The following is a 27,850-nucleotide window of genomic DNA, read 5'->3' on the forward strand; positions in this document are numbered from 1 at the left end:
TTGCACATTCTGCACTTTACACACTGTCCAAGCTATTCGACCATGGGAGGCAGTGCAGACAAGATCAGGGCTACACAATAGCCAAGCTATTCGACCATGGGAGGCAGTGCAGACAAGATCAGGGCTACACACCATACTTAGAGGCCGTCCTTTCTCTTGCAGGCCAAGCTGGCTAACAACAAGCATAGCCAGATTGCGACCGGGGGAGGCCAACCTCAGCACCAAGAGCTCACTGACCTAGACCAGTGCGTGGGGCGCATTATGGGAGTCCATGTGATTGGCCCCGTTGCCACTGGGGATGCCGACCCTGTTCTGGGCACCAATGGTAAGGACATCACCTTTTGGACCTCTCTCGTTCCACTTGCGCATCAGATCAGCATTCTTTGCCACTGTCCGACGAATGCGGTGAATGGCACCACTCATGCCTCCCTCGTTGATGCCCTGTCCTCACTGTAAAGCTACTCTTGTGCCTTCCTGCTTTCAGATGGTGGATCGCCAGGTGAGGAGGCGGCCCCTGAAGCTGCCAGTGACAGCCCCTTGGAAGAGAAGGAGGAGGAGGAGGAAGAGGTAGCCGGCCCATCAGTGGCATCCTCAGCCGTGACAGCCCATGGTGATGTAGGGGACACGGCTTCCCTGGAGGGGAGCCTGGGGGAAGGGTCGGAGGAGAGTCAAGTTCCTGGGCCCAGCGGCCTGCAGCAATGCGGGAGGGGTGGGGAAGCTCGGTGGCCTTCTCCCCAGAGGGTGAGTGCGGCCTCCAGTCCTGCGATGGTCAGTGCAGAGGAGGTGCGCCTCCTACAGGAAATGGCCGTCGACTCGGAGCGCAGGCACACGGAGCTCATGGGGGTAGTGGCACGGAAGCCTGACTCCATACAGTCACTGGCTCGAAGTGTGGAGGAATTCGGGGCAGCACAGTCGGCGAATACCCAAGTGCTCAGTCGTGCCGTCCAGTCACTGGCTGGGAGTGTGGAGGAATTCGGGGCAGCACAGTCGGCGAGTACCCAAGTGCTCAGTTGTGCCGTCCAGTCACTGGCTGGTCTTATGCGGTCACAGACCAGGGCAACACGGGCACTAACTGGTGCCACACTGGCTGCATCAGCCAGGCATCGCCAGGGCACCCGCCATGCTGCAGCAGCCCAGCGGGCTGTCCTTCAGCAGTTTGCTGCGCATGCTGCAGTGCTGGCACGGGCGACTGCCACTGTATCAGGCGACCAGCGAGCGCCTGCCATCAGTCAGCTTGCCCCCATTCCTGCAGCCGACACTGCCACTCCACCAGTGCAGTTGCCACCAGCTGCTGGACACACTGATGCCGCCCAGCCACAGCTGCAGCAGTCACCAGCCGGCCCCTCGAGGGCCAGAGCTCGTGCAGGCTGACACCCAAGGGCATCTGCTGTCTCGCCATGTGCCCCTCAGGAGCCTTCCCCAGCCTTGCTGCAACCACTGGGCTCCAATTGAGGAGGAGCAGCAGGGCGGGCAGGGGCCGCACAAGTATGCGCAAGGCATCGCCCTCGCGGGCCAAAAAGTAGAAGGTGTGGGCAAATGTTTTGTTTTTTTGAAGGCCGAGGATGTTGTGTTTGTTTTTATGAAGGCCGAGGAAGTTGTGTTTGTTTTTTACGAAGGCTGAGGATGACGGTCATTTTTGTTTCACTCTTTTGTTAATCTTCTCCAGGTTTTGGGAGCGAGTTATGTGTCTGACTGTTTTGGGTTTTTTTTTCAGTTTTTGTTTGTCATGTGGGAAGGGCACAGAGTTTGTGGAATAAACAATTTTCTTTATTCAGATTGTCCATGTTTGAACTTTGAAGTTTTGGTTGCCTTGACCAGCTGAGGGCTTGCGGAGCGGCTGCATTCATGTTCTTTCATTGGCACAATCCATTCCCTGAGAGGGGGCCTAGAACCTACGTTCAATAAGCCGCAGACAGGCGGCCCTTGCACCTTGTGCCTCCCTCCTGTGCTGGTCCTCCTCCTCCTGCTCCTCCTCCTGAGGTGGTGCTCCAATCTGTGGTGGCAGTGCCTGAGTCCTGCGGATAGCCAGGTTGTGCAGCATGCAGCAAACGACCACGAAATGGGAGACTCGCTCCGGCGAATACTGCAGGGCTCCGCCGGAACGATCCAGGCAGCGGAACCGTTGCTTCAGGATGCCAATTGTTTGTTCGATGATGTTCCTGGTCGCTTGATGGCTCTCGTTTATGCCTCTTCAGCAGGGGTCCTGGGCACCCAGAGCGGGGTCATGAGCCAGGTACACAAAGGAGAGCCTTTGTCCCCAATAAGCCATCCTCTTGGGTGAGGCTGTGCCTGGAACATGTCAGCCACAGTAGTCTGTCGCAGGATAAAGGCATCGTGGCTGCTGCCTGGAAAGCGGGCATTGACAGCTAGGATGAGCTGCCTGTGGTCACACACCAGCTGTACATTGAGGGAATGGTAGCCCTTCCGGTTGCGGTAATCCTCAGCATTCTCCAGAGGTGCCCGCAAAGCCACATGCGTGCTGTCAATGGCGCCCTGCACCATGGGGAAGCCCGCTATTCTTCCAAATCCCATTGCACGCTGTTGCTGCTTGTCCAGGGTCATGGGGAAGGAGATGAACTGACGTCTCCTTCTGAAAAGGGCATTGGTCACCTGGCGGATGCAGCAATGCATGGCGAACTGGGAGATGTTAGCAATGTCCCCAGCAGCGGATTGGAAGGAGCCGGTGGCATAGAAGTTGAGAGCCACCGTCACCTTCACTGCCACTGACAGAGATGTCCTGCACCTCAGCTGTGGCTGCAGATCTCTCTGAAGCAGCTGGCAGATCTCTGTGACCACCTCCCTTCGGAATCGCAGCCTCCTAACACATTGCTCGTCAGACATGTTGAGATAGGAGAACTGCTGGCGGTATACCCTGGGTGGGTAAGGCCTCCCTTGCCGACGCCTGTTGCCCCCTCTCCATCTAGCCAGGGCTGCCACTCTCTCATGGCGTCTGTGAGCCCTTTGGACGTAATGCAGAAAGCCAGCGTTGACACCCATTGCAGCCCCCATAATATGCTGGCAAACAATGAGATATCAATGAAGGCAAAGACAATTGCAAAGCTGTGGCCTGAAGCCAGAAGTACCTGTCCTAGTGTTGGGCCAAAGCAGTAAGCTCTCTACCTTGGTCTCTCTCCAAAGATCCGTTTCACAAGAATGAGTGCTGCAAAATGGCAGCCTTTTATAGTGCAGGGGAAGTGCCCTTTAATTTGCTCTCCCCGCGGCCCGCATCGGCTGAGCACCGTTCCACTCAATAGTCGCTAGGGCCGCCACGCGCACAATGGGGTGGCGTGACTGAAGATCCGGTTTGGGGCGCACAAAGGGCGTTGCACGAGGAAATGACGTCATGATCTGCGCGCGCAGCTGAGCGTGCGCAAAGACTTTGCGCCGGCGCTAAATGTCTACTGAAGTTGGGGCGAGGCACAGATTGTGCTGCGCCTGGGTGCTAAGCGCCTAGCGCTCGACATCTACTCCTCCTAAGGTGCTAACGGCTGGCGCAACCAACTGAATTTCTAGCCCATAGAGTCATAGAGTCATAACGGCACAAATTCGGTCTATCGAGTCCGTGCCAGCTCTCTGTAGAGCAGTCCAATCAGTCCCATTCCCCCGTTCTATCTCCATAGCCTTGCAAGTTTATTTCCCTCAAGTGCCTATCGAGTTTCCCCTTGAAAACATTGAGTGTCTCTGCTTCCACCACTTCCATCGACAGCGAGTTCCATGTCCTCATCATTGCTGCGTAAAAAAGTTCCTCTTTATATCCCCCGTATCTCTTGCCCAAAAGCTTAAACCTGCGGCCCCTAGTCCTTATACCATCAAATAATGGGAAGAGCCTTTCCCCATCTAGCCTATCCAAATAGGTTCTAATCTTGTACCCCTCTATCGAATCATCCTGCAACCTCCTTTGCTCTAGTGAAAACAAATCCAACTTCTCCAACCTGTCCCTGTAGCTAAGATACCCATCCCCGGAACCATTCTGGTAAATCTCCTCTGCACCGTTTAAAGTGCATTCACATCTTTCTAAAAGTGTGCTGACCAGAACTGGACGCAATACTCCAGTTGTGGCCTAAACCAGCGCTTTCTAAAGATTCAGCATAACCTCACTACTTTTGTACTCAATACCTCTATTTATGAATCCCAAGATCACATATGCCTTGTTAACCACTCTCTCATTATCTCCCTCCACCTTCAGGGATCTATGTACATTAACCCCAGGTCCCTCTGTCCCTGCACTCTCTTTCAAACTCTGCCATTAAGCCTATATTGCCTCTCGCTGTTCCCTCTGCCAAAATGCATCACCTCACACTTCTCAGTATTAAATTCCATATGCCTATTGTCTACCCATTCTGCTAGCCTTTCTTTGTCCTGTTGCAGTCGATTGGTATCAACCACACGGTTTGCCATGCCCCCAAGTTTGGTGTCATGGGAAAATTTAGAAATTCTACTCTCTACTCCAATATCCAGGACATTTATATATATATATCAAACAAAAGCAGTGGCCCCAGCACTGACCATTGGGGAACACCGCTGTCTACCATCCTCCAGTCAGAAAAACAGCCATTTACAACATCAAGCTGCTTTCTGTCATTAAGCCAATTCCTTATCCAAGCTGCGACCGACCCACCTATTCCATTTGCCTCAATTTCGTTAACCAGCCTTCTATGTGATACTTTGTCAAACGCCTTCCAAAAATCCATGTAGACAACATCCATCCCATTCCCTTCATCAATCCTCCCTGCTTCTTCATCAAAATATTCATTTGGATTAGTCAAACATGTTCTGCCTTTTCCAAACCCGTGTTGACTCTCTTTAATTACCTTAAGCCTCTCCAAGTGCCTGTAAATGTTTTGCACAATGTATTCCCGATTATTCTTACAATAAAACCTGCATTCCGATTCACAAGTAATAGAATTAGATTATAGACTCATAGAACCATAGTTGCAGCAAAGTAGGAGGCCATACGGCCCGTCGAGCCTGTGCCGGCTCTCTGCAAGTGCACTTCAGCTAGTCCCACTGCACCCGCCCTCTCCCCGTAGCCCTGCATTTATTTTCCTTCAGGCACCATTGGAATTCCCTGTTGAAAGGCTTGATTTAATCAGCCTCCATCACCCTATTCAGGCAGTGCATTCCAGATCCTAACAAATCACTGCCTCAAAAAGTTTTGTCCCAACATTGCCTTTGGTTCTTCTGCCAATTACCTTCAATCTGTGTCCGCTGGTTCTCAACTCTTCCGCCAATGGGAAACGCTTCTCCCTATCCAATCAGTTTAGAGCCCTCATGATTTTAAAGACCTCTGTCAAATCTTTTCTGAAACTTCTCTGCTCCAAGGAGAACAACCGTAGATTCTCCAATCCATGTAGACAGCATCCATTTGCATTCCCTTCATCAAACCTCCCTGTTACTTCATCAAAAAAATAAAGTAGATTAATCAAACTTGATCAGCCTTTTAAGAATCCATGTTGGATCTCCTTAATTAGCTTAAACCTCTCCACTTGCCCGTTAAATTTTATCTTGATTATTGTTTCTAAAACTTTATCCATCACTAATGTTAATCTGACCAGCCAGTAGTTAGTAGGACTGTCCTTACACCCTTCCTTGAACAATGATGTCACATTTGCTGCATTCCAATACTGAGGCACCATCCCCGCATCTAGGGAAGATTGGAAAATAATGGCAAGCCCTTCCACTGTCTCCTCCCCAAATTCCCTTAGCCACCTGTGATGCAAGCCATCTGGACCAGGCGACTTATCCACGCTACGCATTACCCAGTCTTTGTAGTACATTCTGTCTATCAATTTTCACCCCTTCCATTGCTTCTAACTTTTCCACTTCTACCGATATTTTGTCAGCATCCACCTCTTCAGTAAACAGCGATACAAAGTACTCATTGAGCATATTAGCCTTACCCTGTGTCTCTAAGCATATATCATCTTCTTTGTCCCTAATAGGCCCAACCCCTCCTCTTACTACCAACTTACTGTTTACATGCCCGTAGAAGATCTTTGGGTTCCCTTTTATGTCAACCGCCATCCCGCTCTCATATTCTCTCTTTGCCAAACTTATTTTCATCTTCACTTCCCATGTCAACTTATTGTATTTGGTCTGGTTATGATTTGATGAATTCACCTGTCATTCATCATACACCATCTTTTTATGTTTCATCATCTTCTCAATCTCCCTCGTCATCCAAGGAGCCCTTGCTTTGGTTCCCTTGCCCTTCCCTGTTGTTGGAATGTACATAGCCTGTACTTGGAACATCTCCTCCTTAACGATCACCCATTATTCCGTTACAGATTTTCCTGTCAGTCTTTGGTTCCATTTTACTCTGGCTATATCCTTTCACATCCCATTGAAGTTAGCCCTATTCACGTTTAGAAGTTCCACTCTAGATTTTTCCTTGCTTCCCTCCATTGCTAATCTAAATCTTATGTTATGATGATCACTCTTACCAAAGTCTCCTCACACAGACACTTGGTCGACGTTTGCCCACCCAATTCCCCAGCACCAGATCCAGCAAGTCCTCCTTCCTAGTTGTGCCAAGAACACACTGTTCAAAGAAATTCTCCTGAACACATTTCAGAAATTCATCCCCCTCTTTTCCCTTTACCGTAGCATTATCCCAATCGATATCTGGGTAACTAAAGTTCTCCAATATCACCAATCTATAGCTCTTGCATATCTCTGCGATTTCCCTGCAGATTTGCTCCTCTACCTCCCTCTCACTATTTGGAGGCCTATAGAATACCCCGAATGTTGTGATCATACCCTTTTAGCTCTTCAACTCTAACCTAATGGATTTTCTCCTTGTCCCCTCAAGAACATCCACCCTTTCCAACACTACAATGTCTTCTGTAATCAGCACTGCCACTCCACCTCCCTTTTTTCCTTCCCTATCTTTCCTGACCACCTTGTACCCTTGAATATTATGTGCCTACTCCTCCCCGTTTTGAAGCCACGTTTCTGTAATTGCCACATCATATTGCCAAATGGCTAATTTTGCTTGTAGCTCACCAATCTTATTCAGCACAGTTTGTCCGTATACGTACATGCATTCTAAACACATTTTTGAATATTTTTTTGTCTTTCTTTGTCTGCTCCTATCTAATAAGGTACTAGTACCTCCTCTAGTTCTATCTTCTCTAGTACTATCCAACACGCTCACTCTTTTATGCACATTATTCCTCTTTTCTACTCCTATATGCTGGTGCCCATCCCTCTGCAAAGCTAGTTGAAACCCATACCAACAGCCCTAACAAACCTCTCCGTGAGAATATTGGTCTCAGCTCCATTGAGGTGTAACCCGTCCGGCTTGTATAGGTCCCACCTTCCCTAGAAACGGTCCCAATGCCTCATGAATGTAAAGCCCTCCCTCCTGCACCATCTCTCCAGCCACACATTCATCTGTTCTATCCTACTATTCCTGTACTCACCAGCATGTGGCACTGGTAGTAATCTGGAGATTACTACCTTTGAGATCCTGCTTTTTAATCTCCTAGCTCCCTAAACTCTGCCTGCAGGACCTCGTCCCTCTTTCTGACTATGTCGTTGGTACCGATATGGAAACCGACAGGCTGACTGACATGTATTTACTGAGTTTTTCGCTTTGTCCCGTTTAAGTCAATGGAAGAGCATTGGCGCTCCTCTGCCAACACACCTGTCGCCAGACAGGATTGGAAAATGATGGTCAGAGCCTTTGCTATTTCCTCCCTTGCTTTGCTTAACAGTTTGGGATAAATGTCATTAGCACATGGTGATTTATCTACTTTCAAAGATGGTAAACGCCTTAATATTTCCTCTCTCACTATGTCTATCTGATGTAATAATTCACAACCCTCTTCCTTAACAATAATATCTGCGTCATTCTTCTCTTTTGTGAAGACAGATGCAAATTATTCAGTAAGAACTATACCCACATCTTCTACTTCCATACACAGTTTACCTTTTCGGTCGCTAATAGTCCCTGTTCTCTCTGTAATGTATTTATAAAATATCTTCGGGTTTTCCTGAAATTTACTTGCCAATATTTTCATGCCCTCTCTTTGCTTTCCTAATTTCCTTTTTAATTTCACCCCTGCACTTTCTGTACTCTAAGCTTTCTGCATCATTTAGCTCCCGGCATCTGACATAAGCTTTCCTTTTTTGCTTTAGTCTACCCTCTGAGAGTAGACAGCAAGGGGGCGCTAGATTTGAGAGTCCCGCACTTTTTCTCTGGGGGAACAAAATTGGTCGCGGCCATCACTGTCTCCTGGAATGCCTCCCACTGCTTTGAAAATGATTTACCTTCAAGTAGCTGTTTCCAGTCTACTTTTGCTAAATCACATCTCAGTAAAATTTTTAAATTGGCCTTTCCCCAAGTGAAAGATTTTACTCCTGGTCTGTCGATTTCCATAACTAAACTAAAACTAATTGAATTATGATTACTACCACAAAGATGCTCTCCCACTGCTACCCCTTCTAACTGCCCAGCTTCAATCCCTATGACTAAATCTGGAACCGCCCCCTCTCTTGTTGGGCTTGTTACGTTCTGGCTAAAAAAGCATCCCCTGAATGCGTTTTAAGAATTCTGCACCCTCTATACATTTTACACTGATTCCAGCACTGTTAATGTTTGGGTACTTTAATCCCTGTCCTATTACTGCCCTCTTGTTTTTGCACTTCTCAGAATTTGCCTACATATTTGCTCTTCTATCTCCCTCTGACTATGTGGGGTCTATAGTACACTTCCAGCAGTGTAATTGCCCCTTTAATGTTCCTCAGTTCAACCTATATGGTGTCATTTGTTGATCCGTCTTACATATCATTCCTACTCACAGCTGTAATTGATACTTTAACCAATATTGTGACACCCTCCTTTTTATGCACCTCTCTATTTCGTCTGAGATCCAAGTAATTATGGATTTTGAGATGCCATTCCTGCCCTTCTTTGTGTCATGTTTCATTACCAGCTATGATGTCATATTTCCACTTGTCTATCTGTGCCCTCAGCTCATCTGCCTTATTCACTAGACTCCTTGCATTGAAGAATGTATTATTAAACACTGCCAAACCCCTTTGTTGTCTATTTTTTTAGCCTCTGTTTCTTCTGCCTTTCAAACTTATTACTAATTATGATGTGGTGGAACATGCAGCCACTGTGTGCGGGTTTGATTGGCATGGCATAGCATGGAACGGCACCTTGAAATTGATGGCGGGACAGCATTTCCCCGTACAATCTGCTTATCGAGGGAAGGGTGAATATTGCGTCACTGCAATGCACCGGGAGTACCAGTACAGTCTTGACTTGTCCTATTGTGGCAGGAACTTTTTGCTTTACCGCAATCCAACCTGTGAGACTTGGGGTTTTGTTAAGTATTTATTTGCATAGGTAAGTAGATGTTGATGTAAAAGCGGAGGTAAGGGATCAACTACAACAGGTACATGACTCAGTTCGGATATGACATTCCACCTCTGCCAGAACATTTGCTAGAGTTAATGAGAAGTGTTAGTCAGTCCCAAAAGTACTTTTATACCTTGGTACAGGAAAACCATGAACTGCGTAAAGCAATCCTTAAGGTCGGGGAAGATTCGTCCTGGTGGGATATCGGTATGAATATCGAGGTTCATCCTTCGATAAGGATTATTTCCCACGTTTTGATCATTATTCAATTGGTGATTGGTTTATATCTGTTGACCCAAATCTGCCATGTTAACATGCGATTCAAGCAGGGCAACCAAAGCTGGGAACTGAATGTTCCAGGGTAATCAACATTTAGGAAGGCCAGACAAGAAGGAAAAGGAGGTGGTGTAGCGCTGTTAATAAGGGATGAGATCGGTACGGTAGAGATAAAAGATCTTGGCCTGGCAGATGGTGCTGTAGAACTGGAATCAGTTTGGGTGGAGCTAAGAAACAGCAAAGGGCGGCAAACGTTGGTGGGAGTTGTGTATATGCCACCAAACAGTAGTGGTAATGTAGGGCACAGTATCAATAAATAGATTAGAAGTCCATTTAACAAGGGCAATGCAGTAATCATGGGGGAATTTAATCTAAATATTGACTGTGCAAATCAAATTACCACTAATGGTGTGGAGGATGAATTCTTGGAATGCATGCGAGATGGGAGGATAGAGCAGATGAATGCGTGGCTAAAGAGTTGGTGTAGGGGGGAGGGTTTTACTTTCCTGGATCACTGGGCCTGCTTCTGGGAAAGGTGGGACTTGTACAAGTCGGACGGGTTGCACCTGAACCAGAGCGGGACAAATATACTTGCGGGGAGGTTTGCTAGCACTGTCGGGGGGGGTTTAAACTAACTTGGCAGGGGGATGGGATACAGAGGGAAGCTGAAATAGGGGGGGATGTGCTGCCAATTATGGAGGAAAAAACAAGTCAGCTTGGTAGACAGGGCAAATATATAAGGGCAAGGCTGGATGGCATCTATTTTAATGCAAGGAGTCTTGCAAATAAGGTGGATGAACTGAAGGTGTTGATAAACACATGGGAGTATGATATTGTTGCTATCACGGAGACATGGTTGAGGGAGGGGCAAGACTGGCAGCTCAATATTCCGGGGTACAGAATCTTCAGGCGAGACAGAGGGGGAGGTATAAGAGGAGGGGGTGTCGCAATATTAATTAAGGAGTCAATTACTGCAGTAAGGAGGGATGATATATTAGCAGGGTCCTCTAATGAGGCCATATGGGTGGAGCTTAAAAACAAAAAGGGGGCAAGCACTTTGCTGGGAGTGTACTATAGGCCTCCAAACAGTCAGGGGGAAATAGAGGAACAGATATGTCGGCAAATCTCAGAGAAATGTGCAAATAATAGGGTAATAATAATGGGGGATTTCAACTTCCCCAATATTAACTGGGATAGTCAAAGTGTGAAAGGCTCAGAGGGTGTAGAATTCTTAAAGTGCATCCAGGAGAGCTTTTTGAGCCAGCATGTAGAAAGTCCTACAAGAGAGGGGGCGGTACTGGACCTAATTCTAGGGAATGTGGCCGGCCAAGTGGAAAAAGTGCTAGTAGGTGAGCACTTTGGTGATAGTGACCATAATATGGTAAGATTTAAGGTGGTCATGGAAAAGGACAGGGATGGGCCGGAAATAAAGGTTCTAAATTGGGGGAAGGCCGATTTTAATAGGATAAGGCAGGATCTGGCCAAAATGGACTGGGATCAGCTACTTGTAGGAAAATCCGCATCGGAGCAATGGGAGGCTTTCAGAAGGGAGATTGAGATCATACAAGGGCAACATGTTCCCATAAATGTCAAGAGTGGTTCCAAAAACCACAGGGAACCGTGGATGTCAGGGGATATACGGGAATGGATTAGGAAAAAAAGGAGGGCTTTTGGTAGATACAAAAGGCTAAAGACGGAGGAAGCCCTAGAGGAGTACAAAAAGTGCAGGGGGATACTTAAAAAAGAAATTAGGAGATCAAGGAGGGGCCATGAAATAACACTGGCGAGCAAAATAAAGGAAAATCCGAAGATGTTTTATAAGTATATTAAGGGTAAAAGGATAACTAGGGAAAAAATAGGGCCCATTAGGGACAAAAGTGGCAATCTGTGTGTGGAGCCGGAAGATGTAGGAGGGGTTCTAAATGAATTTTTTGCATCTGTTTTCACTATGGAGAAGGACGATGTAGACATAGAAATAGGGCGGGGGGACTGTGATATGCTCGAACATATTAACATCGAGAGGGAGGAGGTATTGGCGGTTTTAGCAGGCCTAAAAATGGATAAATCCCCAGGCCCGGATGAAATGTACCCCAGGCTGCTGTGTGAGGCAAAGGAGGAGATTGCGGGGGCTCTAACACATATATTCAGGACCTCTCTGGCCACAGGGGATGTGCCAGAGGACTGGAGAACCGCTAATGTAGTACCATTATTCAAGAAGGGTAGTAGGGAAAAACCGGGGAACTACAGGCCAGTGAGCCTAACATCAGTGGTAGGAAAATTACTGGAAAAAATCCTGAGGGACAAAATTTGTCTCCACTTGGAGAGGCAAGGATTAATCAGGGATAGTCAACATGGCTTTGTCAAGGGAAGATCATGTCTGACTAATTTGATTGAATTTTTTGAGGGGGTGACTAGGTGTGTGGATGAGGGTAACGCAGTGGATGTGGTATACATGGATTTCAGTAAGGCCTTCGATAAAGTCCCGCACAGGAGACTGGTCAAGAAGGTAAGAGCCCATGGAATCCAGGGTGCCTTGGCACATTGGATACAAAACTGGCTTAGTGGCAGAAGGCAGAGGGTGATGGTCGAAGGTTGTTTTTGTGACTGGAAACCTGTGGCCAGTGGGGTACCACAGGGATCGGTGCTGGGTCCCTTGCTGTTTGTGGTCTACATTAATGACTTGGATATGAATGTAAAGGGTATGATCAGTAAATTCGCGGATGATACTAAAATTGGTAGGGTGGTAAATAGCGAGGAGGGTAGCCTCAGTCTGCAGAACGATATAGATGGGTTGGTCAGATGGGCGGAACAGTGGCAAATGGAATTTAACCCGGAAAAGTGCGAGGTGATGCACTTTGGGGGGTCTAACAAGGCAAGGGAATACACAATGAAGGGAAAGACCCTAGGCAAGACGGAGGGTCAGAGGGATCTGGGTGTGCAGGTACACAGATCCCTGAAGGCGGCGGAACAGGTGGATAAGGTGGTAAAAAAGGCATATGGGATACTTGCCTTCATTAGCCGAGGCATAGAATATAAGAGCAAGGAGGTTATGATGGAGCTGTATAAAACACTGGTTAGGCCACAGCTGGAATACTGTGTGCAGTTCTGGTCGCCACACTACAGGAAAGATGTGATCGCGTTAGAGAGGGTGCAGAGGAGGTTCACCAGGATGTTACCAGGGCTGGAGCGCTTCAGCTATGAAGAGAGACTGGGCAGATTGGGTTTGTTTTCCTTGGAGCAGAGGAGGCTGAGGGGGAACATGATTGAGGTGTACAAAATTGTGAGGGGCATAGATAGGATGGATGCTGAGGAGCTTTTCCCCTTAGTTGAGGGGTCAATAACTAGGGGGCATAGATTCAAGGTAAAGGGCGGGAGGTTTAGAGGGGATTTGAGAAAGAACTTTTTCACCCAGAGGGTGGTTGGAGTCTGGAACTCACTGCCTGAAAGGGTTGTGGAGGCAGAAACCCTCACAACATTTAAGAAGCATTTGGATGAGCATTTGAAATGCCATAGCATACAAGGCTACGGGCCAAATGCTGGAATATGGGATTAGATTAGACAGGGCTTGATGGCCGGCATGGACACGATGGGCCGAAGGGCCTCTATCCATGCTGTATTACTCTATGACTCTATGACTCTATGGTTTCCTGGATCAGTATGTGGAGGAACCAACCAGGGAACAGGCTATTCTGGATCTGGTACTGTGTAGTGAGAAAGGGCTAATCAATAATCTTGTGGTAAAGGGTTATTCAGCGACAATGACCATAATATGATTGAATTTTATACTATTTTGACAGTGATGTAGTCCAATCTGAAACTAAGGTCTTCAATCTAAACAGAGGTATCTACAAGGGTATGAGAGACAATTTGGCCATGGTAGATTGGTAGACTACACTAAAATGTATGAAGGTGGACATACAATGGCTAACATTCAAGGAAATAATGAATAATTTGTTGCAAACATATATACCTCTAGGGCATAAAAACCCGAAAGGAAAAGTAATCCAACCATGGCTAACAAAAGAAATTAAAGCTAGTATTAAGTCAATGGAGGAAGCTTATCAAGTTGGCAGAAAAAGCGGTCAGCCTGAGGATTGGGATCTTTTTAGAAATCAGCAAAGGGAGACCAAGAAATTGATAAAGAAAGGGAAAATGGAATATCAGCAAAAATAGCGAAAAATATAAAAACGGATTGTAAAAGCTTCTATAGGTATGTTAAAAGGTAAAGACTGGCGAAGGTAAATGTAGGCCCTTTACAGTCAGAGATGGGAGAATTTATAATGGGGAATGAGGAAATGGCAGTGAAATTAAATAAATACATTGTTTCTGTCTTCATGGAGGAAGACCCAAAAAAGCTCCCAGAAATAAGGAGAAAATAAAGGGTCTGGCGAGATTGAGGAACTTAAAGAAATTATTATTAGTAAAAAAACATTACTAGCAAAATTAATGGGACTAAATGTCGATAAATCTCAAGGACTGGATGACCTTTATCCTAGGGTTTTGAAAGAGGTGGCCATTGGGATATTGAACGCATTGGTTGTCAACTTCCAGCATTCTATAGATTCTGGAATGGTACCTGCAGATTGGAGGATAGCAAATGTAACCCCGCTATTTAAGAAGGGAGTGAGAGAGGAAACGGTGAACTACAGATCTGTTAGCCTCACATCAGTAGTTGGGAAAATGCTGGAATCTAGTATAAAGAATGAAATAACTGGACACTTAGAAACTAATAGTAAGATTGGGCAGAGTCAACATGGATTTAAGAAAGGGAAGTCCTGTTTGAAAAACCTATTGGAGATCTTTGAGGATGTAACTAGTGGAGTAGACAAAGGGGAATCATTAGATGTGGTGTATTTAGATTTTCAGAAGGCCTTCGATAAGGTCCCACATAAGATGTTGGTGAACAAAATTAGGGCACATGGAATTGGGGGTAATATACTAGCATGGATTGAGAATTGGTTAACAGACAGAAAACAAAGTGTCGGGATAAATGGGTCTTTTTCAGGATGGCAGGCTTTGACTAGTGGGGCACGCAAGGATCGGTGCTTTGGCCCCAGCTATTCACAATCTATACCAATGATTTGGATGAGGGGACTAAATTTCCAAATTTGCTGATGACACAAAGCTAGGTGGCAGTGTCAGTTGCAAAATGTATGTGACGAGGCTTCAAGGGGATCTCGACAGACTCAGTGAGCGGGCGAGAACATGGCAGATGGCTTATAATGTGGATAAATGTAAAGTTATCCACATTATAAGTTATCCACTTCAGTAGAACAAACAGAAAGGCAGAGTATTTCCTATATGGTGAAAGATTGGGGAATGCAGATGATCAAAGCGACCTGGGTGTCCTTGTAAATGAATCTCTGAAAGTGAATGTGAAGATGCAGCAAGCCATTAGGAAGGCAAATGGTATGATAGCCTTCATTACAAGAGGATTTGAGTACAGGTGTAAAGAAGTCTTACACCAATTATATCGGGCCTTGCTGAGACCACACCTGGAGTAGTGTGTACAATTGTGTTCTCTTTACCAAAGGAAGGATATAATTGCCATAGAGGGAATGCAACAAAGGTTCACGAGATTGATTCCTGGGAGAGCGGGACTGTCGTATGAGAAGAGATGGAGTAAACTAGAGCTGTGTTCTCTTGAATTCAGAAAAATGAGAGGAGATCTCATTGAAGCATACAAAATTATTACAGGGCTTGATAGGGTGGATGCTGGGAGAATGTTTTCCTTGGCTCGGGTGTCTAGAACCTGGGAGCACAGCCTCGGGATAAAGGGTTGGGCATTCAGGACTGAGATGAGAAGAAATTTCATCACATAAAGGTAGAGAATCTTTGGAATTCTCTACCCAAGAGGGCATTGGAGGCTCAGTCATTGGATATATTCAAAACAGAAGCCGATAGATTTCTGACTAGTAAGGGCGTCAAGGGATATGGCGATAAGGCTGGTGAATGCAATTGAAGCAGAAGGTCAGCCATGATCTAATTGAATGGCGGAGCAGGCCCAAAGGGCCAAATGACCTACTCCTGCTCCTATTTCTTATGTTCTTATGTTCATAAAAGACAAGGGTGAATTCTAACGTCTTGCAACTATAACCATACAAAGATCACAAAGAGTAGCTTCTGAGATCTAGCACCATTAAACTGTTCAGCACTCTGGAACAAAGACAGCTTTCTATACATCCCAAATTTCCTACCCCAAAGGTATATTTGGACAGATAAGATATCATGTTTTTTCTTAATTTATTGCCCATCCCTAATTGCCCTTGAGAAGGTGGTGGTGAGCCGCCTTCTTGAACCGCTGCAGTCAATCTTTGGAAGATATTCACACAGTGCTGTTAGGGAGGGAGTAACAGGATTTTGACCAAGCAAAGATGAAGGATAGGCGATATACTTCTAAATCAGGATAGTGTGTGACTTGGAGGGAAGCTTGGAGGTGGTAGTGTTCCCACACACCTGCTGCCCTTGTTATTCTAGGTGGAAGATGTCACAGGATTGGGAGGTGCTGCCGAAGAAGCCTTGGCGAGTTGCTGCAGTGCATCTTGTAGTAGTACACACTGCAGCCACGGTACACCGGTTGTGGAGCGAGTAAATGTTTAAGGTGGTGGATGGGGTGCCAATCAAGCGGGCTGCTTTGTCCTGGATGGTGTCCAACTTCTTGAGTGTTGTTGGAGCTGCACTCATCCAGGCAATTGGAGCATAATCCATCACACTCCTGACTTGTGCCTTGTAGATGGTGGAAAGGCTTTGGGGATTCAGGAGGTGGGACACTCGCCACAGAATACCTAGCCTCTGAAATGCTTTTGTACCCATAGTATTTATGCGGCTGGTCCAGTTATTTTGTCGTCAATATTGACCCTCATGATGTTGATGGTGGGGGATTCAGCGATGGTACTCCCGTTGAATGCCAAGGGGTGGTGGTTAGACTCTCGCTTGTTGGAGATAGTCATTGCCTGGCACACCTTTGGTGCAAATATTACCTGCCAATTATCAGCCCAAGCTTCAACGCTGTCCAGGTGTTGTTGCATGCGGACATGGTCTGTTTCATTATCTGAGTAGTTGTGAATGGCACTGAACACTGTGCAGTCATCATGGAACATCGCCATTTTTGACCGTATTTTGGAGGGAAAGTCATTGATGAAGCAACTGAAGATGGTTGGGCCTAGGGCACTGTCCTGAGGAAATCCTGCAGCGATGTCCTGGGGCTGTGATGATTGGCCTTCAACCACCATAACCATCTTCCTTAGTGCTAGATCTGGCTCCAGCCAGTGGAGAATTTCCCCCTGATTCCCATTGACTTCAGTTTTACTAGGGCTCCTTGATGCCACACTCGGTCAAATGCTGCCTTGATGTCAAGGGCAGTCCCTCTCACCTCACATCTGGAATTCAGCTCCTGTGTCCATGTTTGGACCAAGGCTGTAATGAGGTCAGGAGCCAAGTGATCTTGGCGGAACCCAAACTGGGCATCAGTGAGCAGGTTATTGGTCAGTAAGTGCAGCTTGATAGCACTGTCGATGGCACCTTCCATCACTAATATCCATCTTCACTTCTCCTCTCAACAATGTGAAGTCAATCCATTTTGTTCTTCTTTTATTCCTTCCGTTTATCTTTCACTTTCTCGTCATTTGCTCTGACTTTTAGTTCAATGCAGGAAGACAAACTCCGTTCTGCCTGTTCTGCCCTCGGTATTTCACGGCCTGGTGAAATATTGCACATTTGTTCAGTTTTAATTTAAAGCTGTGTACATTAAGGTGAGCTAGATTGTTTTTCACTAAAGTTTTGTGGTGACGACGGTTTAATGTGTCTGTTTGTTCACTGACTAATTATTCTCAGTTACAATGATGTCTAATGATGTCGCTCGGGGATTTCTCTCTGCTTTATTTAAGGAGCTCCCTTCACTGTGTCACATCACACATTCAGCGTGTTGCCTCCAGCAGAAATACCAGCAGCCACTCACAGAAGGGAAGGCATGGTATCGAAAATCTCTTTTGAAAATGTTTTTGAAGCTATACGGATAAGACTTATATTTCAGGATATACAAAAGATTTATTATCCCAGCCTCGCTCTCGTTGGAGTTCCTAGTAAGTATCTATGACCAGTTAATAATTCTATAAACTATGTTAATCAGTAATATTTTTCTTGCTCTTTATGGTGGGATATTGAGTTATTAATATAATCTATTTTTCAAGTTGATGCAACTTTGTTATGCATGGTTTGTTGTTTAAAATTACTGGAACCTCCTCGTTACTGTTGCAGCTGCTGGTATGTCTCTGTATCCAGCTATTAGTTCTGTAAATCTTGTTTAACTGCCTTTGTCTCATTTTCATTCCCCATCCATTCCCTGCTGCTTTTGGCTAATGATTCTGAACGAGATACGGTGTTAACAAAATTTTAGTGTTCTACATTAACTCAAGAAAATATATTGGACGAGATACTTTAACGAATTTCAGGCTGCTCTCCACACTGAACATTTGTAACCGATCAGACGATTGTTTTAATGGATTAGCAGGCTTTTCACCTTCTGAGCGTTGTGGTTCCTTACACAGAGTCACATCAATAATTCTGGGAGATCACAAACACATCCTTCAATTTCTGAAATAGCCGCTAATCATTCAGTTCAAGTCAGTGTCTCTTTTTCCACCATCTCCAGGTCTACATAAATGTCATTGCTTCTGCCGGTTAGAAAATGATTACAGGATAATTTACATTCTCACAAAAAGTTCATTCAGTCAGATTTCAATACTTTTATTTCCCATCTTTGTTTTGAATTTATAATGGGATCCCATGCCCGTCAGGCACACTACAGTAGGTCACTCAGTGAAACCAAGAGTGATTCTCTATTGCCTCCTGCTCTACTTCTGGATAAACTTTCCCAGCTGATTGCAACTGAAGTACTGAGGATAAGAAAATTCATTAATATTTTCCCGTCTAATATTCTATGCACAAGTTGGAAACCAGCTGCTGGAAAGTTACAAGGATAATCTTCCATTTGCTTTTAAACACTTTACAAAAGTATTCGGCGGCACTTTGCCTGTTGGATAAGTCACCTGATTTCGATGATAATGAACGCATTTAGTGGGAAATTACCTGGTCAAAGATAACTAATTATTTTAATTCAGGGACCCTACTTTCTGATGTTATTTGTAATATTATTTGGAAAATCTTCCCTTAGATGGGCTACAATTTAAGTGTTTCAGCAAGAATGCAGAAAGCACAATCTTCCAAACACTTCTTATGCACCAGTTATCTTTATAACTGCAGTGCACTTGGATATTACCTTAGTATTTACATGGTACATTAGAGCATTTGGAATACAATTGCCTGCTACTATTGCATGTTAAGCTTGTAGTTTCTGTATTTTGCCGTTGCATTCATTTTCATTTCTGAATATAATGAATATTCTAACCAGGAGCAGGAATCCAAGCTGGATTTCCCACTCCCAAACACAGGGGCACAGAAGCGAAATCCTGAGAGGTTCTGGTCCTTTGTGTCCCTGGTACCTCGAGTGGTGCTTTTGTCTGCTGTGCTAAAGGTAGATCTTTCAGTTCATCTCTCATTGATTAAATATCTGTTACTTTCATGTTGTATTTATTCGCATTTCACTTATTGATTCTGCAATGTATTAGAGGTGATATAATTAGATTATTTCATTGAATTTCGCTAATGATTTGCAGATTTCACACAGAATTCCGTCAAACTGCTGCTTTTCTCACAGCCAGATGTATAATTTGCCTGTTTTTTCCCTTCCTCACAGTTAACTTAGTGACGATTGTGATCCTGTCTAGGGGAGCGTGCGGTCTCTCCAAATGTGTCACTCGCTACCTGGTGGCCATGGCAACGGCGGATCTACTGGTCATTATATTGGACCTGATACTGAGACACATTCCAATTGTTTATCGGGAACAATTTCTCTTCCTGGAGTCCATCCGCATCTGTAATATCCACGCTGCCCTGCTGTTCGCAGCCACAGACTGTTCTGTCTGGTTCACCGTCACTTTCACCTTTGATCGATTTGTGGCCATTTGTTGTCAGAAGCTGAAAACTAAATATTGCACCGAGAAAACTGCGGCTGTGGTTCTGGGAACAGTGACTGTGCTGAGCGGTTTAAAGGACATCACCTGGTATTTTATACAGATGGATGTGTATGCTCTTGTCAATTTCCCCGCGTTTTGTGGTACAGAGAATAGAGTTACACTTTCACAGATATGGGGAGCAATCGAAGTCCTTCATTATATTCTAACCCCGTGTGTCCCATTTGTTCTGATTCTGCTGCTCAATGCTCTCACTGTCAGATACATTTTAGTGGCCAACAGAGCCCGCAGGAGACTCCGGGATCATAGCAGTGGGGAGAGTCCCAGAGACCCAGAGATGGAGAGCCGCAGGAAATCCATCATTTTACTCTTTGTTATCTCGGGGAATTTCATCCTGTTATGGTTAATATTTACAGTTTGTTTAATAGGTATACGAATGTGGCGGTTGGGGCTCAGCTCTGTTTATCCGTCTTTTTTTGTTGTAGAAATTGGATTCATGCTCCAACTGCTGAGTTGCTGCACAAACACCTGTATTTATGCCGTGACTCAGTCTAAGTTCAGAGAGGAGTTGAAGAATATGGTGAAATATCCATTTACTCTAATCGTAAAATACATGAAATGATGAAAAAAACTGGAGGCTTTCCAACATCTGGGCCAGTCTGCTCTCACCTGGGTTCTGTGATACAGCCACATTGGGACTTGACTGCTTTCTCCACGGGGTCTGTGATAAGTAGAGTGTGGAATTGAAGCCCGTCCTGGAGTTAGAGTTTAGGGAGCTAGGAAAGAGGTTAAAAAGCAGGACCTCAAAGGTAATAATCTCTGGAATACTACCAGTGTCACGTGCTAGTGAGTTCAGGAATAGGAAGATCGAGCAGATGAATGCGTGGCTGGAGAGATGGTGTAGGACGGAGGGCTTTAGATTCCTGGGGAACTAGAACCGTTTCTGGGGGAGGTGGGACCTTTACAAGCCAGATTGATTAAACCTCACCGGGAACAGGACCAAGATTCTCGCGGGAGGCTTTGTTAGATCTGTTGGAGAGGGTTTAAACAAGCTTGGCAGGGGGATGGGAACCTAAGTATAGAGTCAATAGGGAGGGAAGAAAAACTGGAATTGGAAAACAAAAACGTAGAAAATTAATTGGAAGGACAGAGGAATCAAGGGCTAGGTAGTAGTCAACAAGGAGGTTTGCCTGTAATAATAATAATAATGGTATATACATCAATGCAAGGAGTATAGCGAACAAGGCAGATGAGCTGAGGGCACATGTAGATATTTGGGACTATGATATTATAGCTATTACAGAGACGCGGCTGAAAGAGGGGCAGGTATGTCAGCTCAACATTTTCAGATTATATTGATTAAATAAACTATTACATCCATGAGGAGGGATGTTATGTTGGAGGCATCATCAAACGAGGCCATTTGGGTCGAATTGAAGAACAAAAAAGGGGCGATCACACTGCTGAGAGTGTACTACAGACCCCCTTAACAGTGAGAGGGAGATAAAAGAATTAATATGTGGAAAATTTCTGAGAAGTAGAAAAAATATAGGGCAATAATAGGGGATTTCAACTACCCCAATAATAACTGGGATAAAATTATTGTGAATGGTATAGAAGGTGCGAAGTTCCTAATATGCATCCAGAAGAACGTTTTTAGCCAGTATGTAGCAAGCCCAACAAGGGAGGATGCGGTTCTGGACTTCGTTTTAGGGAATGAAGCTGGACAGGTATCAATGGGGGAGCATTTTGGTGCTAGTGACCATAATTCTGTTAGATTTAAGGCAGTTGTAGAAAAGGACAAGAATAGACCAGGAATAAAAATTCTAAATTGGGGAAAAGCAAATTCGTCTAGGCTCAGAGGGGATTTAACCATAGTAGTCTGGAAGCAGCTACTCGAAGGTAAATCAGTGTCAGAGCAGTGGAAGGCATTCAAGGAGGAGATCCGGAGGGTTCACACCATATATGTGCCCTTAAAGAATAATGGTGGCACTAACAAATCTAGAGCCCCCTGATGTCTAGAGACATAAAGTGTAGGAGAAAGAAAAAAAGGGAGGCGTATGATAGATACCGAGGGCTAAATACTCCAGAATCTTTAGAGGAGTACGGAAAGTGCAGGGCATCAATTAAAAAGGATATTAGGAAAGCAAAGAGAGAGCATGTAAAATTGATGGCAAGTAAAATAAAGGAAAACCCAAAGATGTTTTATGAATATGTTAAGATTAAGAGGATAACTAAAGAAAGTGTAGGGCCTATTAGAGTTGATGAGGGTAATGTGTGAGTGGAGGTGGGAGACGTCGGTCGGGTTCTTAATAAATACTTTGCGTCTGCCTTCACAAAGGAGAGGGGTGAAGCAGGCATTGCTATTGGGGGGGCGGTGGAGTGAGAAATATTAGATGAAATAAACATAGTGAGAGAGGAAGTATTAAAGGTTTAGCAGCTTTAAAAGTGGATACATCCCCAGGCCCGGATGAAATGTATCCCAGGCTGTTAAGCGAAACAAAAGAGGAAATAGCAAAGGCCCTGACCATCATTTTTCAATCCTCTCCGGCTTCAGGAGTGGTGCCGGAGGACTGGAGGACTGCTAATGTGGTACCCTTGTTTAAAAAGTGAGAAAATGATAGACCGAGTAATTACAGGCCAGTCAGCCTAACCTCGGTGGTGGGAAAATTATAGGAAGGAATTCTGAAGGACAGGATAAATCTTCATTTAGAAAGACACGGATTAATCAAGGATATTCAGCACGGATTTCTTAAGGGAAGGTCATGTCTGACAAACTTGATTACATTTTTTGAGGAGGTAACAAGGAGGGTAGTGCATTTGATATAGTGTATATGGACATTAGTAAGGCTTTTGATGATTTCCACATTGCAGACTGATCACGAAGTTGAAAGCCCATGGGATCCTGTGCAAAGTATCATGTTGGTTTCAAAACTGGCTCAGAGGCAGGAAGCAAAGGGTAATGATTGATGGTTATTTCTGTGACTGGAAAGCTGTTTCCAGTGGGGCTCTGCAGGGCTCAGTAGTAGGTTCCTTGCCTTTTGTGGTATAAATCAATGATCTAGATTTGAATATATGGGGTATGATTAAGAAGTTTGCTGTTGATAATAAAATCGGCTGTGCGGTTGAGACTGAAGAAGGAAGCTGTAGACTGCAGGAAGATATCAATAAATTGGTCACGTGGGCAGGACTGTGGCAAATGGAATTCAATCCGGAGAAGTGTGAGGTAATGCATTTTGGGAGGTCTATCAGGGAAAGGGAATACACATTAAATGGTAGGACACTGAGTAGTGTAGAGGAACAAAGGGACCTTGGAGTGCATGTCCACAGATCCCTGAAGGTAGCAGGCCAGGTAGATAAGGTGGTTAAGAAGGCATATGGAATGCATGACTTTATTAGCCGTGGCATAGAATACAAGAGCAGGGGGGGTTATGCTTCAACTGTATGAAACATTAATCAGGCATCAGCTAGAGTACTGCGTGCAGTTCTGTTCACCACATTACAGGAAAGATGTGATTGCACTAGAGAGGGTACAAAGGAGATTTACAAGGATGTTGCCAGGAGCAGATAATCTTAGCTATGAGGAAAGACTTGATAGGCTGGGTTTGTTTTCCTTGGAACAGAGGAGGCTGAGGGGAGAACATATTGAGGTGTTTAAAATTATGAGTGGCCTAGATAAAGTGGATAGAAAGGACGTATTTCCCTTAGTAGTGAGGTCAAAAACCAGGGGGCTCAAATTTAAAGTAATTGGTGGAAGGTTTAGAGGCGATTTGAGGGGAAATTTCTTCACCCAAAGGGTTGTGAGGGAATCGAACTCACTGCCTGAAAGGGTGGTAGAGGCAGGAACCTTAACCACATTTAAAAAGTACTTGGATGTGCACTTGGAATGCCCTAACCTGCAGGGCTATGGACCCAGAGCTGGGAAGTGGGATTAGGCTGGACAGGTCTTTGTTGGCCGGCGTGGACATGATGGGATGAAATGGTTTCATTCCATGCTGGAAAATTCTATGATTCTACGATGATTAACAAGTTTGGTGCTCATGGAATAGATGGTTCAGTGGCAGCATGGATAAGGAATTTGCTTAAGGCTGGAAAACAGAGTGTTTGGTATGTGGCTGTTTTTCAGACTGGGGAATGGCAGACAGTGGTGTTCCCCAACGGTCAGTTCTGGGGCCACTGCTTTCTTCTTGATATATATAAATGACCTGGATATTGGAATAGCGAGTGAATCTCTAAATTTGCCGATGACAACAATCTTGGGGACATGGCAAACAGTGATGCTGAAACCAATCGACTGCAGCAGGGCATCGAAAGGCTAGCAGAATGGGCAGAAAAGTGGCAGATGGAATTTAATAAAGAGAACTTTGAAGTGATGCATTTTGGCAGAAGGAAATAGGGAGAAGCAATATACTTTTAATGGCACACTTTTAAAGAGAGTACAGGGACAGATGGACCTGGGAGTTAAAGAGCATATGTCCCTGAAGGTGGCAGGGCATTTTGAGAGAGTGGTTAGCAAAGCATATGGGATCTTGGGCTTCATAAATAGAGTCATTGAGTATAAAAGTAGAGAAGTTATGCTGAATTTTATAAAGCTCTGGTTAGGCCACAACTGGAGTATTGCATCCAGTTCTGGTCAGCACACCTTAGGAAGGATGTGAACGTCATTGGGAGGGTATAGTGGAGATTTAACAGAATGGTTCCGGGGATGGGGGCGCTTTGCAGCAAGGATATGATGGAAAAGTTGAATTGTTTTCATGAGAACAAAGGAGGTTGAGGGTTGTTTTGATAGAAGTGTACAAGATTATGCCGGGTTTGGATAGGCTAGTCGGTGAAAGGCTGTTCCCACTAGCTGATAGTACAAGGACTGGCAGACACAGATTTAAGGTTTTGGGGATGTGAGGAAAAACCGCTTTATGCAGCGATTTAGAGGACCTGGAACTCGCTGCCGACAGAAGTGTTGGAAGTGGAGACACTCATTGTTTTCAAGGAGCAACTGGATAGTCAATTCAGCGAAATAAACTTGCAAGTCTACGGGGATAGAGCGGTGGAATGGGACTCAATGGATTGCTCTACAGAGAGCCGGCAAGAACGCGATGTGCTGAATGGCCTCCATCTGTGCCATTGTGACTCGATGACTCTATGACTCCATCATTAAAACCGTATATTTCCACCTTTGTAACATCACCTAATTCTGCCCCTGCTTCAGCTCATCTACTGCTAAAAGCTCATCCATGCCCTTGTTACCTCTAGACCTGACTATTCCAATGCACTCATAAGAACATAAGAAATAGGAGCAGGAGTCGGCCATTTGGCCCTTCGACTCTGCTCCGCCATTGAATCAGATCATGGCTGAACTTCTGCCTCATCTCCATTTTCCTGCACTATCCCATATCACTTGATTCCCTTAATATCTAAACATCTATCAATCTCTATGCTGAATATACTCAACGACTAAGCCTCCACAGCCCTAATTCCAAAAATTCACCACCCTCTGAGTGAAGAAAGTTCTCCTCATTTCAGCCTTAAATGGTCGACCCCTTATTCTAATACTGTGACCCCTGGTCACCATAGCCTGTGGAACCACCTGTCAAGCCCTGTAAGAATAATGTGTGTTTCAATGAAATCACATCTCATTCTTCTAAACTTTAATTAATATAGTCCTAGTCTACTAAATCTCTCCTCATAGGATAATCCTCCATCCCAGGAATCAGTCTGGTGAATATTTGTTGCATTCCCTCTATGGCAAGAATATCCTTCATAGGTAAGGAGACCAAAACTGTACACAATACATAGATACATAGAAGATAGGAGCAGGAGTAGGCCATTCGGCCCTTCGAGCCTGCTCCACCATTCAATGAGATCATGGCTGATCATTCAAATTCAGTACCCGTTCCCTGCCTTCTCCCCATATCCCTTGATCCCTTTAGCCTTAAGAAATATATCCAACTCTTTCTTGAATATACTTAATGAACTGGCATCCACCGCCCTCTGTGGCAGAGAATTCCACAGGTTCACCACTCTCTGGGTGAAGAAATTCCTCCTCATTTCAGTCCTAAATGGCTTACCCCTTATCCTTAGACTATGACCCCTGGTTCTGGACTCCCCGGCCATCAGAAACTTCCTTCCTGCATCTAGTCTGTCCAGGCCTGACAGAATTTTATAGGTTTCGATGAGATCCCCTCTCAATCTTCTAAACTCCAGTGATTATAAGCCCAATCGACACAATCTCTCCTCATACGTCATTCCTGCCATCCCAGGTATCAGCCTGGTGAATCTTCGCTGCACTCCTTCCATGGCAAGAACGTCCTTCCTCAGGTAAGGCGACCAAAACTGCACACAATACTCAAGGTGTGGTCTCACCAAGGCCCTGTACAACTGCAACAAGACATCCTTGTTCTTGTACTCAAACCTTCTTGCTACAAAGGCCAACATACCATTTGCCTTCTTAACCGCCTGCTGCACCTGCATGCTTACCTTCAGCGACTGGTGTACAAGAACACCCAGGTCTCTTTGCACTTCCCCTTCTCCCAATCTATTACCATTCAAATAATAATCTGCCTTCCTGTTTTTGCCTCCAAAGTGGATAACCTCACATTTATCCACATTATAGTGCATTTGCCATGTTTCTGCCCAATCACCCAACCTGTCCAAATCGTGCTGGAGTTTCATGACATCCTCCTCACAGCATATCCTCCCCCCCAGCTTTGTGTCGTCTGCAAATTTGGAGATAATACATCCAATTCCCTCGTCCAGATCATTAATATATATTGTGAACAGCTGGGGTCCTAGGACCGATCCTTGCGGTACCCCACTAGTCACTGCCTGCCACTCAGAAAATGACCCGTTTCTTCCAACTCTTTGCTTTCTGACTGCCAACCAGTTCTCTATCCAAGTCAATACCTTGCCCCCAATCCCATGTGCCTTAATTTTGCACGCTAATCTCTTATGCGGGACCTTATCGAAAGCCTTCTGAAAGTCCAAATACACCACATCCACTGGTTCTCCCTTATCTATTTTACCAGTTACATCCTCAAAAAATTCCAGTAGATTAGTCAAGCATGATTTACCTTTTGTAAATCCATGTTGACTTTGTCCGATCCAGTCACTGCTTTCCAAGTGCTCTGCTATTACATCTTTTATAATGGACTCTAGCATTTTCCCCACTACCGATGTCAAGCTTACCGGTCTATATTTCCCCGCCTTTTCTCTACCACCTTTTTTGAATAGTGGGGTAACATTAGCTACCCGCCAATCCATGGGTACCGTTCCAGAGTCTATCGAGTTCTGGAAGATGACCAGCAATGCATCTACTATTTCTAGGGCCACTTCCTTAAGTACCCTGGGATGTAGATTATCAGGCCCTGGGGATTTATCGGCCTTCAGTCCGATCAAATTTCCTAACACCATTTCCCTACAAATACTGATTTCTTTCAGTTCCACCCTTTCATCAGACCCTATGTTCCCCAACATCTCTGGGAGGTTATTTGTGTCCTCCTTTGTGAAGACAGAACCAAAATATGTACTTAGTTGATCTGCCATTTCTTTGTTCCCCATTATAAATTCCCCCGATTCTGACTGCAGGTTTGGTCTCACCAGGGCCCTATATAATTGCAGTAAGTCGTCTTTAATCTTATACTCAAATCCTCTTGTAACAAAGGCCGAAATATCACTTCTCTAATTGCTTGCTGTAACTGCTGGTTAACTTTCAGTGATTCATGTACAAGGACACCCAGGTCCCTCTGAACAATAACATTTCCCAATCTCTCACCATTTAACAACTGCTCTGCTCTTCTATTTTTCCCATCAAAGTTGGTAACTTCACATTTCTCCACGTTATATTCCATTTGCTATGTTTGTGCTCACTCACTTTGCTTGTCCATATCCCCGTGAAGCCTCCTTGCATCCTCATCACAATTTACGTTCCCACCCAGTTTTGTATCATCTGCAATCTTGGATATGGTCCCCTCATCCAAATCATTGATGTAGATTGTGAATAGCTGAGCCCTAATCACTGATCATTGTGGTACGCCTCTAGTTACAGCCTGCCAAACCGAAAATGACCCGTTTATTCCTACACTCTGTTTTCTGTCCGTTAACCAATCCTCAATCCATGCTAGTATATTAACCGCAATCCCATGAGCACTAACTTTGTTTAATAACCTCTTGCATGGCA

At 45.0% G+C, this 27,850-nt stretch overlaps 1 protein-coding gene across 1 annotated transcript; it reads left to right on the plus strand.

Moving 5' to 3' along the window:
- Positions 1-19,309: 19,309 nt before the first annotated feature.
- On the plus strand, positions 19,310-23,637 carry LOC147086916 (putative G protein-coupled receptor 139). Its single transcript, XM_085978009.1, has one exon. The coding sequence runs from the start codon at positions 19,310-19,312 to the stop codon at positions 20,297-20,299; it is 990 nt and encodes a 329-aa protein (XP_085834135.1). The 3' UTR covers positions 20,300-23,637.
- Positions 23,638-27,850: the final 4,213 nt, after the last annotated feature.

This window comes from Somniosus microcephalus, unplaced genomic scaffold (assembly GCF_052327205.1).
Source record: "Somniosus microcephalus isolate GS21.2 unplaced genomic scaffold, FLI_Smic_1.0 unresolved_chr6, whole genome shotgun sequence".
Lineage (NCBI taxonomy): Eukaryota > Metazoa > Chordata > Chondrichthyes > Squaliformes > Somniosidae > Somniosus > Somniosus microcephalus.

Excerpts from the sequence above, each read along its gene's own strand:
- LOC147086916 (XM_085978009.1), top strand. The coding sequence starts at position 19,310 with ATGATTTGCAGATTTCACACAGAATTCCGTCAAACTGCTGCTTTTCTC.